General features: G+C 40.0%; 1 protein-coding gene across 11 annotated transcripts in view; it reads right to left on the reverse strand.

The window, feature by feature from the left end:
* BCOR (BCL6 corepressor) overlaps positions 1 to 12663 on the reverse strand; it is a 93391-nt gene that overhangs the window by 16821 nt on the left and 63907 nt on the right. For 9 of the 11 annotated variants that reach the window (XM_044442570.1, XM_044442565.1, XM_044442568.1 and 6 more), the window contains 4 exons: positions 12266 to 12619; positions 8354 to 8682; positions 7754 to 7891; positions 211 to 377 (listed from right to left, as the gene is read on the reverse strand). In XM_044442570.1, coding sequence (XP_044298505.1) covers positions 211 to 377; positions 7754 to 7891; positions 8354 to 8682; positions 12266 to 12619 — 988 coding nt within the window. The remainder of the gene's footprint in view (positions 1 to 210; positions 378 to 7753; positions 7892 to 8353; positions 8683 to 12265; positions 12620 to 12663) is intronic. The other 2 variants (XM_044442573.1, XM_044442574.1) reach the window with 2 other exon arrangements.

A 12663-nucleotide genomic window follows, 5' to 3' on the forward strand; every position in this document is an offset into this window, starting at 1 on the left:
TACATGATATTGCATTTTTGAAGAAATGAAACTTTACACAGTATCTCACACTTAGCAAGCTCCAAAGTTTATAAGGCCAAAATCTGAGTCTCTCTAGCTTGCTATTACTTTATCATGACTTGAAACTCATTGGTAATATAAACCCAGCCATGTACTCATGTGATACAAAATCAAAGGTGGTTTAGACACAGTAACTAGAGTGTTGCTAACCTAGTTCCATCCTGAGCGCTGCAGTTAACGTCTGCTCCATATTCTAGGAGATGTCGCACAATGCTCAGCCAGCCTCTAGCACAGGCCTCATGCAGGGCACAATAACCAGCATTGTCACGATGATTTACATCACAGACTTTGTTTTCCAAACAATACAGAACCACTTCCTGGAAAAGAGAAGCAGGAGAAAACAGACTAAGTTGTTTGTTGCTGTGGAGACATGCATACCTTTACTTTTTACATGCTGGCAATACCCCTCAGATTGGGCTATTAGCAACTAACAAAGGAAAGAAGGAAGCTACCATACAGCTCTCATCTCAACTAAAGAAGTCAAACTTTGAAAAACAAAACCAGCTATTAGCCAGGAAGGAAGATTAGGATATCCAAAACAGCACTGACTCTCAAATATTTATTTATAATGCATTTGTTTATCTTTAAGATAACCTGAAATTCTTCATTGTGTATAGCTCAGTTTTCATACATTTTGATGGAACAAATAAACATGCTTAGTTTATGTACATACAAAAATGTTTTTTCTTCCTTACCAGCAGAAGGAAACAAGTGGATGCACAGAATTGCAATTCTAACCATGGCTTTGTTCTCTGACAGAAATGTAATGTCATTAGTCCTTTAAAGTGTGTTTTATACTTTTCAATATCCCAGTTCTTTAAGATCCTCAAGAATACATTTTAATTTCTACTTCCATTCAACTGAACTTCTTTCCAGCATCTTGCCAATTAACTACTGAAATCACAAGTCCTCTGGGAGACTGTAGTTACTGCTGACCCATACTTTTAATTTCCTGTGGTAAAGTTTTGTTTTCTGGGGTAAAGCTGCATCCCTGCACTGTAATGTGTATGACTAGTGACCATGAGACGTGTTGAGTTTTTCCTGGCCTCTGCTTCATGTCAATGATGGCCATTAGCAGGGACACAGTATCATGGCTCTGCACTGTATGGGGACTCTCAATGCACATTCCAGTGTGAGGTACTGTTTCACCATGGGGAAACTGCTCGTCTTCAATAAGGTAGACCAGTCTAATCACATTCAGATGTCATCATACAGAGAAGAATGACTTCTGGCCTGAAATAACTGTATTGAAATGTTTGTACTGCTTAGAATGTGCCAGAAGTTTCACATACAATCAAGTGTTCAGGCCAGTATGCCACCCGCAAGCCCTTACTGCGTTACACCTATGATCATGCCATAGGTTGACACTGATTTCCAAGGTGTGGATAGTGTATCCCACAATTTGGGTCAAAAAGGGGCAGTTAAAGAAATGTAATGCAAATGTTGTCAGTTTGCCCAGATCCTTCACAACAACAAATCACAATTTCCCTTCTTACGAAAAAGAGAGAAGAGGGAGTCATGTGCCATCTAAAAATTTTATTACGGCAAAAGCTTTCTTAGACTTGATCCCACTATGTCAAATGCATGAAGTATGTTTTCCCAATACAGAAAACCTAGCTTTGCAGTTGCAAATCTACTGGAAAGCTCACAATAATCTGCAGACTTCACATACCTAACCTAAGGAGTTGGTAGCTAGGATACAGCATGAAACTGTTTGTTTAGCAGGCCTTTACTAACCAGGTTAAAGTGGAGAGCAGGAAATTAATGAACTGGCCGTCCAAGCTAAGGAAAGAAGACCAGTCATATGACTCTGGGATTAAGAGCATCAGCCACACTAAAAAGGTCTGTCTTTTCAAAATGGGCAAGACTTAAACTTCAAGACTTTAGAAGTTAAAGACTCCCCCGAAGAGTGAACTTTTCAAGTGACCATCCATGCTATTTATTCACTGCTAACTCAAACAAGAGGCTACACCCAGAAGACCCAAGGGGAGCAACATAGTCCCAAAGAAATACTTGTGGAAAAAAAACCCTATTATTTTGCTTTATACTACACAAATTTTCCCATTTCTACTTTGGTGATATACTGTTACACCAGCTGCTGCTCAAGGTGGAATGGCCTTGTTAGGGCCATTCAATCTCCCCCTTCCCCCCTCAATGTCCTGAATGAAATGAGGAAGCGGAGAATCTATGTGTTTTGTCAGCTGAATAGCTGCTAAGTTTTGATGGGCAAATTGAGGGCCTGTGCTTTTCCAGTTATCTTTAACCTGGGCTTGGAATTCAAATAGAGGACACCTTCAAAATTCTTCCCACAATTCTTTAGATTGCTCTCTGTAAAAGAGGGCACCCAACCATTATAGGCTAATTTTAATGATCCATAAAGGGGTTTTGAAGCCCTCATGAAGCTGTCTTATACTGAACCAGGCCAGAGACTCTTCAAGGTTTTCAGCAAGGGTTCCTTTGCCTTTCTACATGAGATCCACCAGTTCAAAATTCCAGGGACTGAAACTAAATCTCATCTCTCTGCAAAGCATGTGCTGCACCACTGAGCTATAAACACTTCTAGAGTTTTGGTTCTCATATTGTTTTTAATAAGCTTCAATACTAAAATCAATATTAATCAATAGGCAGTATAATATTTCCTATATTTAAGCAACTGACTATGTATAAGTAAGAAATAGCGAGACTTTTCCCCAATGTGACACATTCTCTTGCTTAACATGCATTCATTTAATTTGTGCAGAAGTCCCCTGAAGGACTGCACCCATTCTGCCTACAGCTTCTTACCACAGAACTGGAGAAGTTCCCAGTGGATTTTATCCAATGTCATTAACCACAAAATGTAACAATGTAGAGTTTTATGGTTAATTAATTAAATGCCTCATTAACTCTTTAAACATGATTTATTCAATTCATAGAATTTTTCAACCCTCTCTGTTGAATTTCAGAATATGTGGCTGACAGCACATGGCTATGCTGGATATGAAAGTGAAAATTAAGGGGGTGGAGATAACAAAAGCTTGTGCAGAGCGCAAAACACTTATGGATGCAACCTATTTTTATGCTGTCATCAAACATATGGGACAGGGGGCTTGCTTAATCTATACAGTAAAAACTATGCTCACTATTGCACCCACTGGTCACATCTAGCTCATATACCATTTTCAGGCACTTCTGCATAGTTTATTACTATTGCCATAAAAATCTCAAGAATGTCCACCAACTGAACAGACCTATTGTCAATACTTCTTGTACAAGTGCAAATGTGAGTGAATGTATGAGCAGAGGGCAGGATTAAGCCAATTAAAAATCTTATGTTCATTGTGGGACTGAAAAAAAATGTAATCTGTCCTAATAGGACAGAGAATATTTCTCTCTCTCTCTCTCTCTCTCATTCTGCGTGCGAGAGAGTGCGCGCGCACATGCATGCGCATGCATTAAAGAGAGAAAACTGGGGTGGGGGCAGTTTCTGCTTAACACATGTGGCAGGCAGCCCCTATAGATCCATATTCCATGAGTATGGATGCACGGAGCATTTTGCATATCATAAAAAAATCACTGAAAGAATAATGTGCCTAAAGTCTCTTTACAATGCAAGAGCCAGCCCTGTCACTGTGATTTACATCACAGGCCTTGTTTTCCAAACAATACTGAACCACTTCCTGGGGAAAGAGGGGAAGGGTGGGGAGAAAAAACTGTTTGTTGCTATGGAGATACCTTTAACATCAGAAGCTGTCACTTAAAGAAAACAGGAGGAAGGGGCACATTTCATCCTGGAAAATATTCCACTTTAAAATTGGAAAAGCAAGAGGACAATACAGAAGAGGGATATTCCAGAGGGAGTACTTCTAGTCTCTGCCAAAGATGGGCATTTGCCGCCAAACTATCATGGCAGCCTACAACTCTGCTAGGCCAAGGTTTGCAATGTATTCTACAAGGAAAACCCTATTCCTCCGGGAAGCCATGAAGGAAACCTCAGATTTCCTGTCTACAACCCTATCTTCAATCCCCCTCACTCACAAATTGAGTGGCTTTTCTAACATTCTCCTGTATTGTATGGAGCAGAATACTAAGAACATGTGCAGGTAAGAACATTATTTTTAATTAGAAAGCTTACACAACATTTAAAACAGAACACCAAATTATTTTAAGTCCCTTAAGAGAAAATATTATCTGTAAAATTACTCTCAAGAATTAAGAAAATGTGTTTGTCTGCAAATCTTAACAGTTCGTTGTATTATGATCTGGAGTACTATTCTGGTTGTCTTAGGACCAAAATGGACATTTACTCTGAATCTCTACAAATGTATCAGTTAAATGTGTTTACATTTTTATGCTACAGTAAGCAGAAGCCCCATATATTTATCAGGATGCTGCAGGAAGGGGCAGAGAGCTTTTAAAATCCATGCCAGCATTTCTGCACCTACTCTAGAGTAAAAATGAACACTAAATAGCAGCTAAACAGTGTTAACATTACATTAACACGGCTTAATGTAATGTCCATTCTAGCCTCCTTTAGCTGACTGCATTCTTATGTTACACCTGTGACAAAGGAGGTCACCTGAAGGCTGCATCTGCATACCTATGTAGCCTTACTGACTGCCAGACTAGGCCATCCAGCAGCAGTTGTATGCATTTAAACACATAATTATTTGAATCACACAGAAAGAGGGGAGCATATGTTCCATTTAACCATTAAAATGTTCCATTTTAATCTGTGGATGATACTTGTACAACCCACCCAAGACTTACTGAGCTACATCTTCTCTTCACAGGTTAGCTCTTGATACTCAACCTCAGCTGAGTGAAAAGTTCTTGGATAGAAGGTCTTTGGACAGGTAAGTAATAGGTGCCCAATGGATTCAACATCCATCTGGTGTACCCCTTTTGCTGTCAAAACCGTACTTGATTGGTGAAGTTCCATGTTTTAGTGGTTGTCCTGCCTTTTTAAGGCCATCTGGTGTGGCCCTGAACATACATGGTGAAAGGAAAGGAGGTGTTCCTAGGCACATGCAAGTCAAACCGAAAAGCATGCACCAACTTAGTACCACCAAGCTACCTTCTTCAAATATCTCTTACTTTCCCTCAAACTGCATATTTGGTAATGCTATTTCAAAAGGAATTTAAATTTTGCATTTGTCACTGTTTACTCTGGAAAGGGCCTTCACAACATCCTTATCTGTTTTCATTAAAGTTCTGTAGGATACAGACTAATTTTTTTAAAAAAGGTGTGCCAACCATAAGAAAAATTCCAAAATCCACTATCTAGACAATGCCTTAAGATCACAAGAGAGTATACAAGCTTTTGAATTCTCCAGGTGCCTGTTGTGGCACCTTAAATACCAATGGAAGGCGGCTGATAGTCAAACTATGAAATCTCCATCAAGTTAAATCTCCACCATGCTAGATGGTTGGTGGGACATAATCTCCTAGGTGCAAACTGAAGCCATCTCAGTGAGAAAGCCTAATCTGAATGTCTGCCACCTCCTCCCAGGTTCCAAGGTAACTTAATACAAGTTCCATGGCTTGAGTATCAGCCATTTCCTCCCTTTTCTTTTTTGTTTGTTTTTATTATCATCTTGGAGAACTCAGAAGCTTGCCTCCTCAGTTGGCCTATTAAATGTACTACCCTAATATAGAGTTTGAATTAAGCTATGCAAAACCCAATGGAAGGCAGGGTTCCACTTAATGTAGCAGATGCATAGTAAAAGCTAAAGCATGGAATTTTGAAAGGGGATATGCAAATTACGACTGTTTAAACTCTTATTGTTTATCATGCTGAATGTCCATCCTTCAAAGTCCAGTATGTCCAGGGCACAGAGGCTCAGAGTGGCCTCTGACAGTGACTAATACCCGGATTCCACAGGGATAAGTGGAACCTGCAGCACATGTTGTAGGGCAGCATGCTCTTGTTCAGTGTTCCATTCAGTAGCCCCTTCTTTTCCAGGGCAACTAATTCTACTTCCCTCTGCCCCTACCTCTCATTTTCCACCCCTCCTCACTGCCCTGTGAACTGGACTCCTTTGGCAACCTCACAAAAGCACCCCTACCCTCAGGGCTTTTTTCTAAACTTTTTTTTCTTTCAAATTTCTACAAGCTTTACAGTTCTCCCAAAGCTGCTAATCCCTCCCAATTCTTCATGGAAAGTGTTGTTTCATCTAAGTGAAAATCGGCATTCAGAGAATGTGTTTGCTAAGCTTAGTTCCTTCATCCCAGCCACCACCCTCATCAGCGAAAGTGAGGTCCTGCAGCCCTCACTGCCTACTGAACTGGCTCCTGGAGAACTTAGGGAAAGTGGTATTGGGAACAGCCAGTACATATCCTTAAATTACTAGGCAGACTGCTCGATCTGACCCAGGCAGGCAGCAGCCTATCAATTATTCATAACTGAGAGATCCTAAATGGATGTGTTATTGGACCACAGCTCAACTACCACTGTATCTACATTCTAAGGCAATCTGTGTTTCCGTTTAATGAATGCACAGGATTTTCCTACTTTCTTTAGGCTTCTACTTTTTTCCTCCTGATAAAATACAGCAAATAATACTAATAAAAAAATCCAATTAAGTACCTAAGGAAAAGGAGTAAAATGCTTCCCAAAGCCAATTAAATCTACAGCCTGAGGCACATTCTTCACAGGGCTTTTGCAACTATAAGATGTCACATTGCCCTACTAGACTAGAAAACAGATGCACAAAATATATGTTCACTACTTGGATCTCAGTTTGCTATTTTACCTTGCCCCTCAACACATAGTTTAGCACACTAAGGCGATTTCATTTCCTATTGTCTTCACTTTCCTTTTCCATCAAGGAAAAAGGATGCTGTAATTCAGCTCTGTCTTGATCAAGATCTTAGTGCAAATCAGTTAAAGACTTTTTAAAGTTCTAGTCATCTTGTTTTTTACTAAGCTGTGTAAGATCTTGTGCATTTTACTATAAACTGAGGAAAAGCAAAACCTTCTAATTAATACACATATTTGTATGACTCCACTTTTTAAATATTGCACTTTGAAAATAGCATAGTATTGTCAATAGCAATGCCTGGAGAAATTTAATAAACCACATAACCAAATACAGAACCATCTCTAGCCCAAGACCCAGGACTGAAAAGGTACTTTCTAATAGGTCCTCTCTTTGACTAAGTTGTATAAATATATATAGAAATTATTTTGACCATATGTATGCAATTCAGAGTCCATTGATCTACTGGCTCTAAATTGCACTCCATAGTCTCCAGATATGGGTTTACATTCCTGTATTGGAAAAGCAATGTGCAAAAGCAACCCTAAATTGAATCACGTCCATACTCTCACACTGCCAACACTGCCAAAGCTAAGCAAATCATTAAGCTTCCTTAAATACAGTATACATGCTCACTTTTCCTATGTATCCCTATCTCCAGTCCTGCAAAGCACATCATGCTCTGAATTCTTATTGGCAATGACAGGCACCTATTCAGGTTGAAGGTTATTAAATTACAGGAGTTTAAATGGTTTCTCTCTTACCCCAACTCACAAAATATACTAATTGCATGCTTGAATGAAGAAATAGAACAGAATGCCTCCAGATATTTCACCATGTTGAGGAGGAGCACAAAGAGAGACTCTAAGCATGTGCACAATTAGAATCGTATGTGACACCAAGCATCTCCCATATTCTAATTCAGAGTGGTGAACTTCAGAAAGAATGCTTGCCTCGTATCCCAGTCGGGCTGCCCTTTGCAGAAGAGTTTCTCCAGCGTTCTTATTGACAATAAGCCTTCGGGCTTCTGGCGGCATGGGACGACTTGGGGTAGTCTCCTGAGGGGTACTTGCAATCTGCAGCTGTGAGGGCTGAAGAGACAGGCAATAATGAGGAAGTCTGCTGCTGCAGGCGATTGTACGATGCCTGCTCATGTGATGCGACTGGTGAAAAGTCACTATCTGTGAAGGAGCCTCTGGTTGCATCCAGATTCTCCTCATTAAATATGACCTGTCAAGATCATTACTCGTTTTCTCTCATTAAAAAGGTGTAGCAGTATCATCTCCAGGATTATATCATTTAAAATCTTAAGGTGAAAATCCTCAAAGAATGGACTGTACGGCAGTCCCAGGTAGTCAAGGAATGTGTCCTGGAATAAAGTGGATTGAGCATCGCACAACAGCAGAATATCTTTTAAAGTAGGAGAAAAACTTGGAAGAATCACTGGCTACACAACACAACAGGTTAGAAATTAAAGCTGGCGGATTTTTTGTTTACTGCCTTTACTAAACCTATAGTAATATTTGTGAACAATTAAGTTGAGATAAAGATACCTTCTCCTCAGTGCTTTCAATATCTGTAATATCATCTCCAGTCAGGGATGACCTCCTTCTCCTCTCCTGCAGTGCCAAGTGTTTTGTTTTACACTGGCGTTTCCCTGGTGGCTTCTCACACTCGCTGTGTTTCTGCAGCAGGGATGCGGCTTGGAAATCCTCTTCTTCATCCGTGCACAGCACATCTGTCTTCCAGTTTTCTTTAATTTTCTGCTGCCTGGCAGCCAACCTTGAAGTTGGAGTGCAGCTTGGCTGAGTTTGTCTTTTGCTGTTTATATTGGTGGATGAAAGGTTCTTCATATGTGGAGATGCTGGGAAAAGAGGGATACCTAAATGGGAGGAAAGGCATTGTACATTGCATGGTGTGCTGAAACAGTGTACAAGTGAACACATGCAAACACACGCACACAGCTAACACTTAACACAAAACTCCTCCACAGTTTAAAAACAATCTACCTTTATAGCTGCATTGCATTAATACTGTAATTGCTAACCCACGAAATAAAAGGGAATTGTGGTGGCCTGATACATGCAATACAGGAAGTTCTCTGATGTGCCAAGGTCTAAGGACAGTACGCAGCGCGATCTGCACAATCTAGGCAGATGGGAATCAGTCAACCATCTCAGTAAGCTGTGTCCTGTGGATGCAGAGAAGAGAAGGGGCCTCCTTACCTTTAAGTTCATGCTACCAAAATGGCAATATATTGCTCTTTCAGGTATAGAGCTGCTGAGCCCTTTCATCTTGGGAAGCCTGTTTTTGCTATTTTTGTAAAGCAGTGCAGTAAATGAAAAATTCAAAAGGACATAGAAATGATTTTTCAAAAGCAGAAATAGGATTTAAGTGTCAAATTCCCACTTCTGTCTTTGAAAAGTGCCCACTGTATGCCAAAAATGAAGAAAGCATTGGAATTCATTTCTTGCAGTATTCTGAAATGGGTTCCAACTTCCAGATAGCAAGTTCTCAGTGAAGTACAGCTCTCCACCAATAAGTAGCTGGCTCTCCTGTTTGGTGCTTTGCAAGCATGTAACTTTCAAAAGAAAGTTAGTTGCCTTGCAAAGATGTCATATATTTAACCTAATTAAATCAGAATATACAGACTCCCTGTGATTATTTTAGCTTCTCCAAAATATCAAAATACATTGTCTTTTGTAATATTCTACCAGCCATGCCTGAAGAACTAAATGGTTCCCAAAACACAGAGGAAATGCAATAACAAGCAAAGATGTTTAGATGCATTTGCTTACATGTCAGATGCCAAACTCCCTAAACTAAATTTCTTTTGAATCTAGGACTTGGTAGAATCATTAATCTACTGAACTGAACACATGACTAAAATGTAAGAACAGTTTGTAATATCTGAATGTGAATTATATAAAATCAAGTTTTCTTAAGTTCTATTTCTGCAAGATCAAATGATATAGGAATGAACAAAAACCAGGAACTGGAACTGGCTGAACACTTGGCACTGGAGATAACTCATCTGTTGACCTCTGAAAGAGCTCAATTTTTTTCCCCCCAGAAATGCAGAAGTTGCTCAACTCTCTAGCTATTCACACTGCTGAGGACTAAGGACAAGTTCTCACTGGGCTAGTGAATTTTATCTGGACTATATGATTTCAGACAGCAGACAGGTGCTTACATGACTATTAATGCAGGCATTAATATGTATACATTAATCCTCACTGTACATGGAAGCATATTATGGAAGACTCATTTTACATGTGCAAGGAAGTTTTTGTTTAATGGAGAAAAAATTAATCACATGAAAGGGAAAGGCCATCACAATCTGACACTGATCCAACACGTACATTTACCTCCTCAATGGTCTGCAAACTAGACATATGCTCAGCTTTGTTTGAACTAGGGTCTACAGCCATAAGCCTAAAGAAATGAAGCACCTCAGTGCTCACAGCAGATGTCCTATCCTAGGATGCAAAAGTTTAGGCTAAATTGAGTAAGTGAGAAGGAGTCATTAGAGCTATTGCTCTGATCCCTCAAGACAGGCAAGAAGAGCACAGCACAACTGGCCTATATCTGTAGCAAGAACAGTACTGTTACTTCTTGGCTAAATAATGGACAGGTTTTTATTTTTTTTAGGACACGCAAACAAAATCTGCTTAAAGAAACAGACTTGAGCCTTTGAACCTCCTTGGTCTTTCCATTAAGGTATTTGTTGCCAATCTCTTTAACAAATGGATATAAGCAGACCAAGCTCCAGATTCCTGGTGTTCTTGGGCAGCCTGTCCTTAGTGGGCCACCTCAGCATGAACCACCCCACTCAGTGCCCAATGTTGTTTGGGTAATTCAGCAGTAAGAGCACCCGTGTGGTCACTAGTCTCAGTCTCCCCGTTGTGCTGGGTCAGGCTTACTCAGTGAAGGCCAGGCACAGAATTCCCTGGGCCACTGCGTCTACTTTAAGCGGAAGGAGATGCTGACCCAATCTCAGCTGCATGGCAGTGCCACCACTGCACATGGTTGGGGTTTCGCTAAAGCTTCTGGCCCAGTAAGGAACAAGGGAAATGAGTCAACAGGATTCTAATCTGACCTTCATCTAACACAGCACCTCAGACTAAGCAACCTGGATCTTAGGTACAGGTTAACAAGTTTTCCTGCCTGTTGAACCAAGCATTCACTTCCGAAAGAGCAGCCCTAAGTATACCATCAACACAATTTCTAGGGACAAACTACATGTTACATTAACTGCTAGATGATCACATTTAGCATTTTTAAAAGCAGCTCTGGAGGGGTCCTATCAGGCAATGTGACAGCAAATGGGGAAAGGGTTAGTTCTTTTTCCCCAGTGCCATGGTCCTGATCAAGGTTTCTTTTACCTCACCCTGCCCCACCACTTCATCATTCTATTGGCACCTATGCCAACTCTGGGAAGTGGTTTTTGTCACAACTCCAATGCAAAGAGAAAGGGTTAAACTTTCCCCTTTTCCATGTGCCATGGTCCTAACACCTTTTGGAGCCATGTAAAGTCAGATATCTTCAATGAGAGGAAATATGTAACCTAACATGTAACATGGCAACAAAAGTTCTTTCTCAAAGACATGCTTCCAGCTAGAAATGAAAGATATTTCAATTTATGTCATACTGTAGCTTAACTGGTACGATAGCTATGATACTATTGTTGTATTTAAATTGTCACTATTATTTTCTGTAAACTGCTTTGAACACAAGGTATCTCTGGAAAATGAGGCACATAAACAAATTGACTAGGACTAAGAAGAAATTAGGAGCAAAGAAGGACCCAGGTATTCTTCATTCAACCAGAGGGAGAAAGAGATTGCAAATAGACATCTGTCACTTTTTCTGATATAAAAAGAAAAGAATGCAAGCATGCCTTTTCCCTCCCATCCTCCACCAGGCCATGAAAAATTGGTCAAGAAGTTCAAAACATAATGGAGATACCTATGCCCATGAATAGTTAAAGACTTAAAACTCTTCATACTTGTTTAATCTGATCAACTGTAATAGCTGATTTTACATACATGTGTTAAAAACTGTTATGAAACTCAAGATCATTCCTAAATGATAAGAATGCTGAACATTAATAATCTACTAGCAGAGATATTTTAGGTTTGTTTTTAAAAGACACACATCCCTATGATGCGGCTTCAAAACATAATACTACAGCACACACATACACACACTACAAAATTTGAAAAACAAGCATGAATGACGATTAATATTGGCACTTTAAATCCTTTATATAATTACATTTTATATATGTTATAAAATGTTTACCAAAAGAAAGAAAGAAAGAAAGAAAGAAAGAGAGAGAGAGAGAGAGAGAGAGAGAGAGAGAGAGAGAGAGAGAGAGAAAGAAAACTGCTGACAACCTCTTAGCGCTGGTGGCAGCATGCGTCACTAAATAATGCTAGATTTCCCTAATAATCTCTGCATACCTTGTTCATTGTCACTTGTTTTGAGGGACTCTTCAGACCAACTTCTATTGCTTTTGACCTCTGACCTTTTCTTGGTGTGCCTTTCTTCTGTGCAGTCTTTGACCTTTGCAGTGGCCTCTGGCTGAACAGCCTCAGCTAAATCTTTCCTGCTTTGCCGGCCCAACTTGCCGGGTGGGGATCTCTCTGGTGATACCTGCTGCTCCCACAGTTCCCTAAGATGCTGCAGGTGACGCTGCTTTTTGGGATGGAGCCCTGTTAATTCAATGCACACCTTCAGGTTGGTCACCTCATTACAATTGGGCTCTTCTAAGTGGTTAGAGGAATTGTTTGTCATTTCCCTCTCAGGCCAGTCATCTAATGGAAAAATAACTAAAAATTAATCAAAAGGCCCTCAACTT

Source organism: Varanus komodoensis, unplaced genomic scaffold, assembly GCF_004798865.1.
Source record: "Varanus komodoensis strain SLA01 unplaced genomic scaffold, ASM479886v1 scaffold4, whole genome shotgun sequence".
In the NCBI taxonomy this organism is placed as follows: Eukaryota; Metazoa; Chordata; class Lepidosauria; order Squamata; family Varanidae; genus Varanus; species Varanus komodoensis.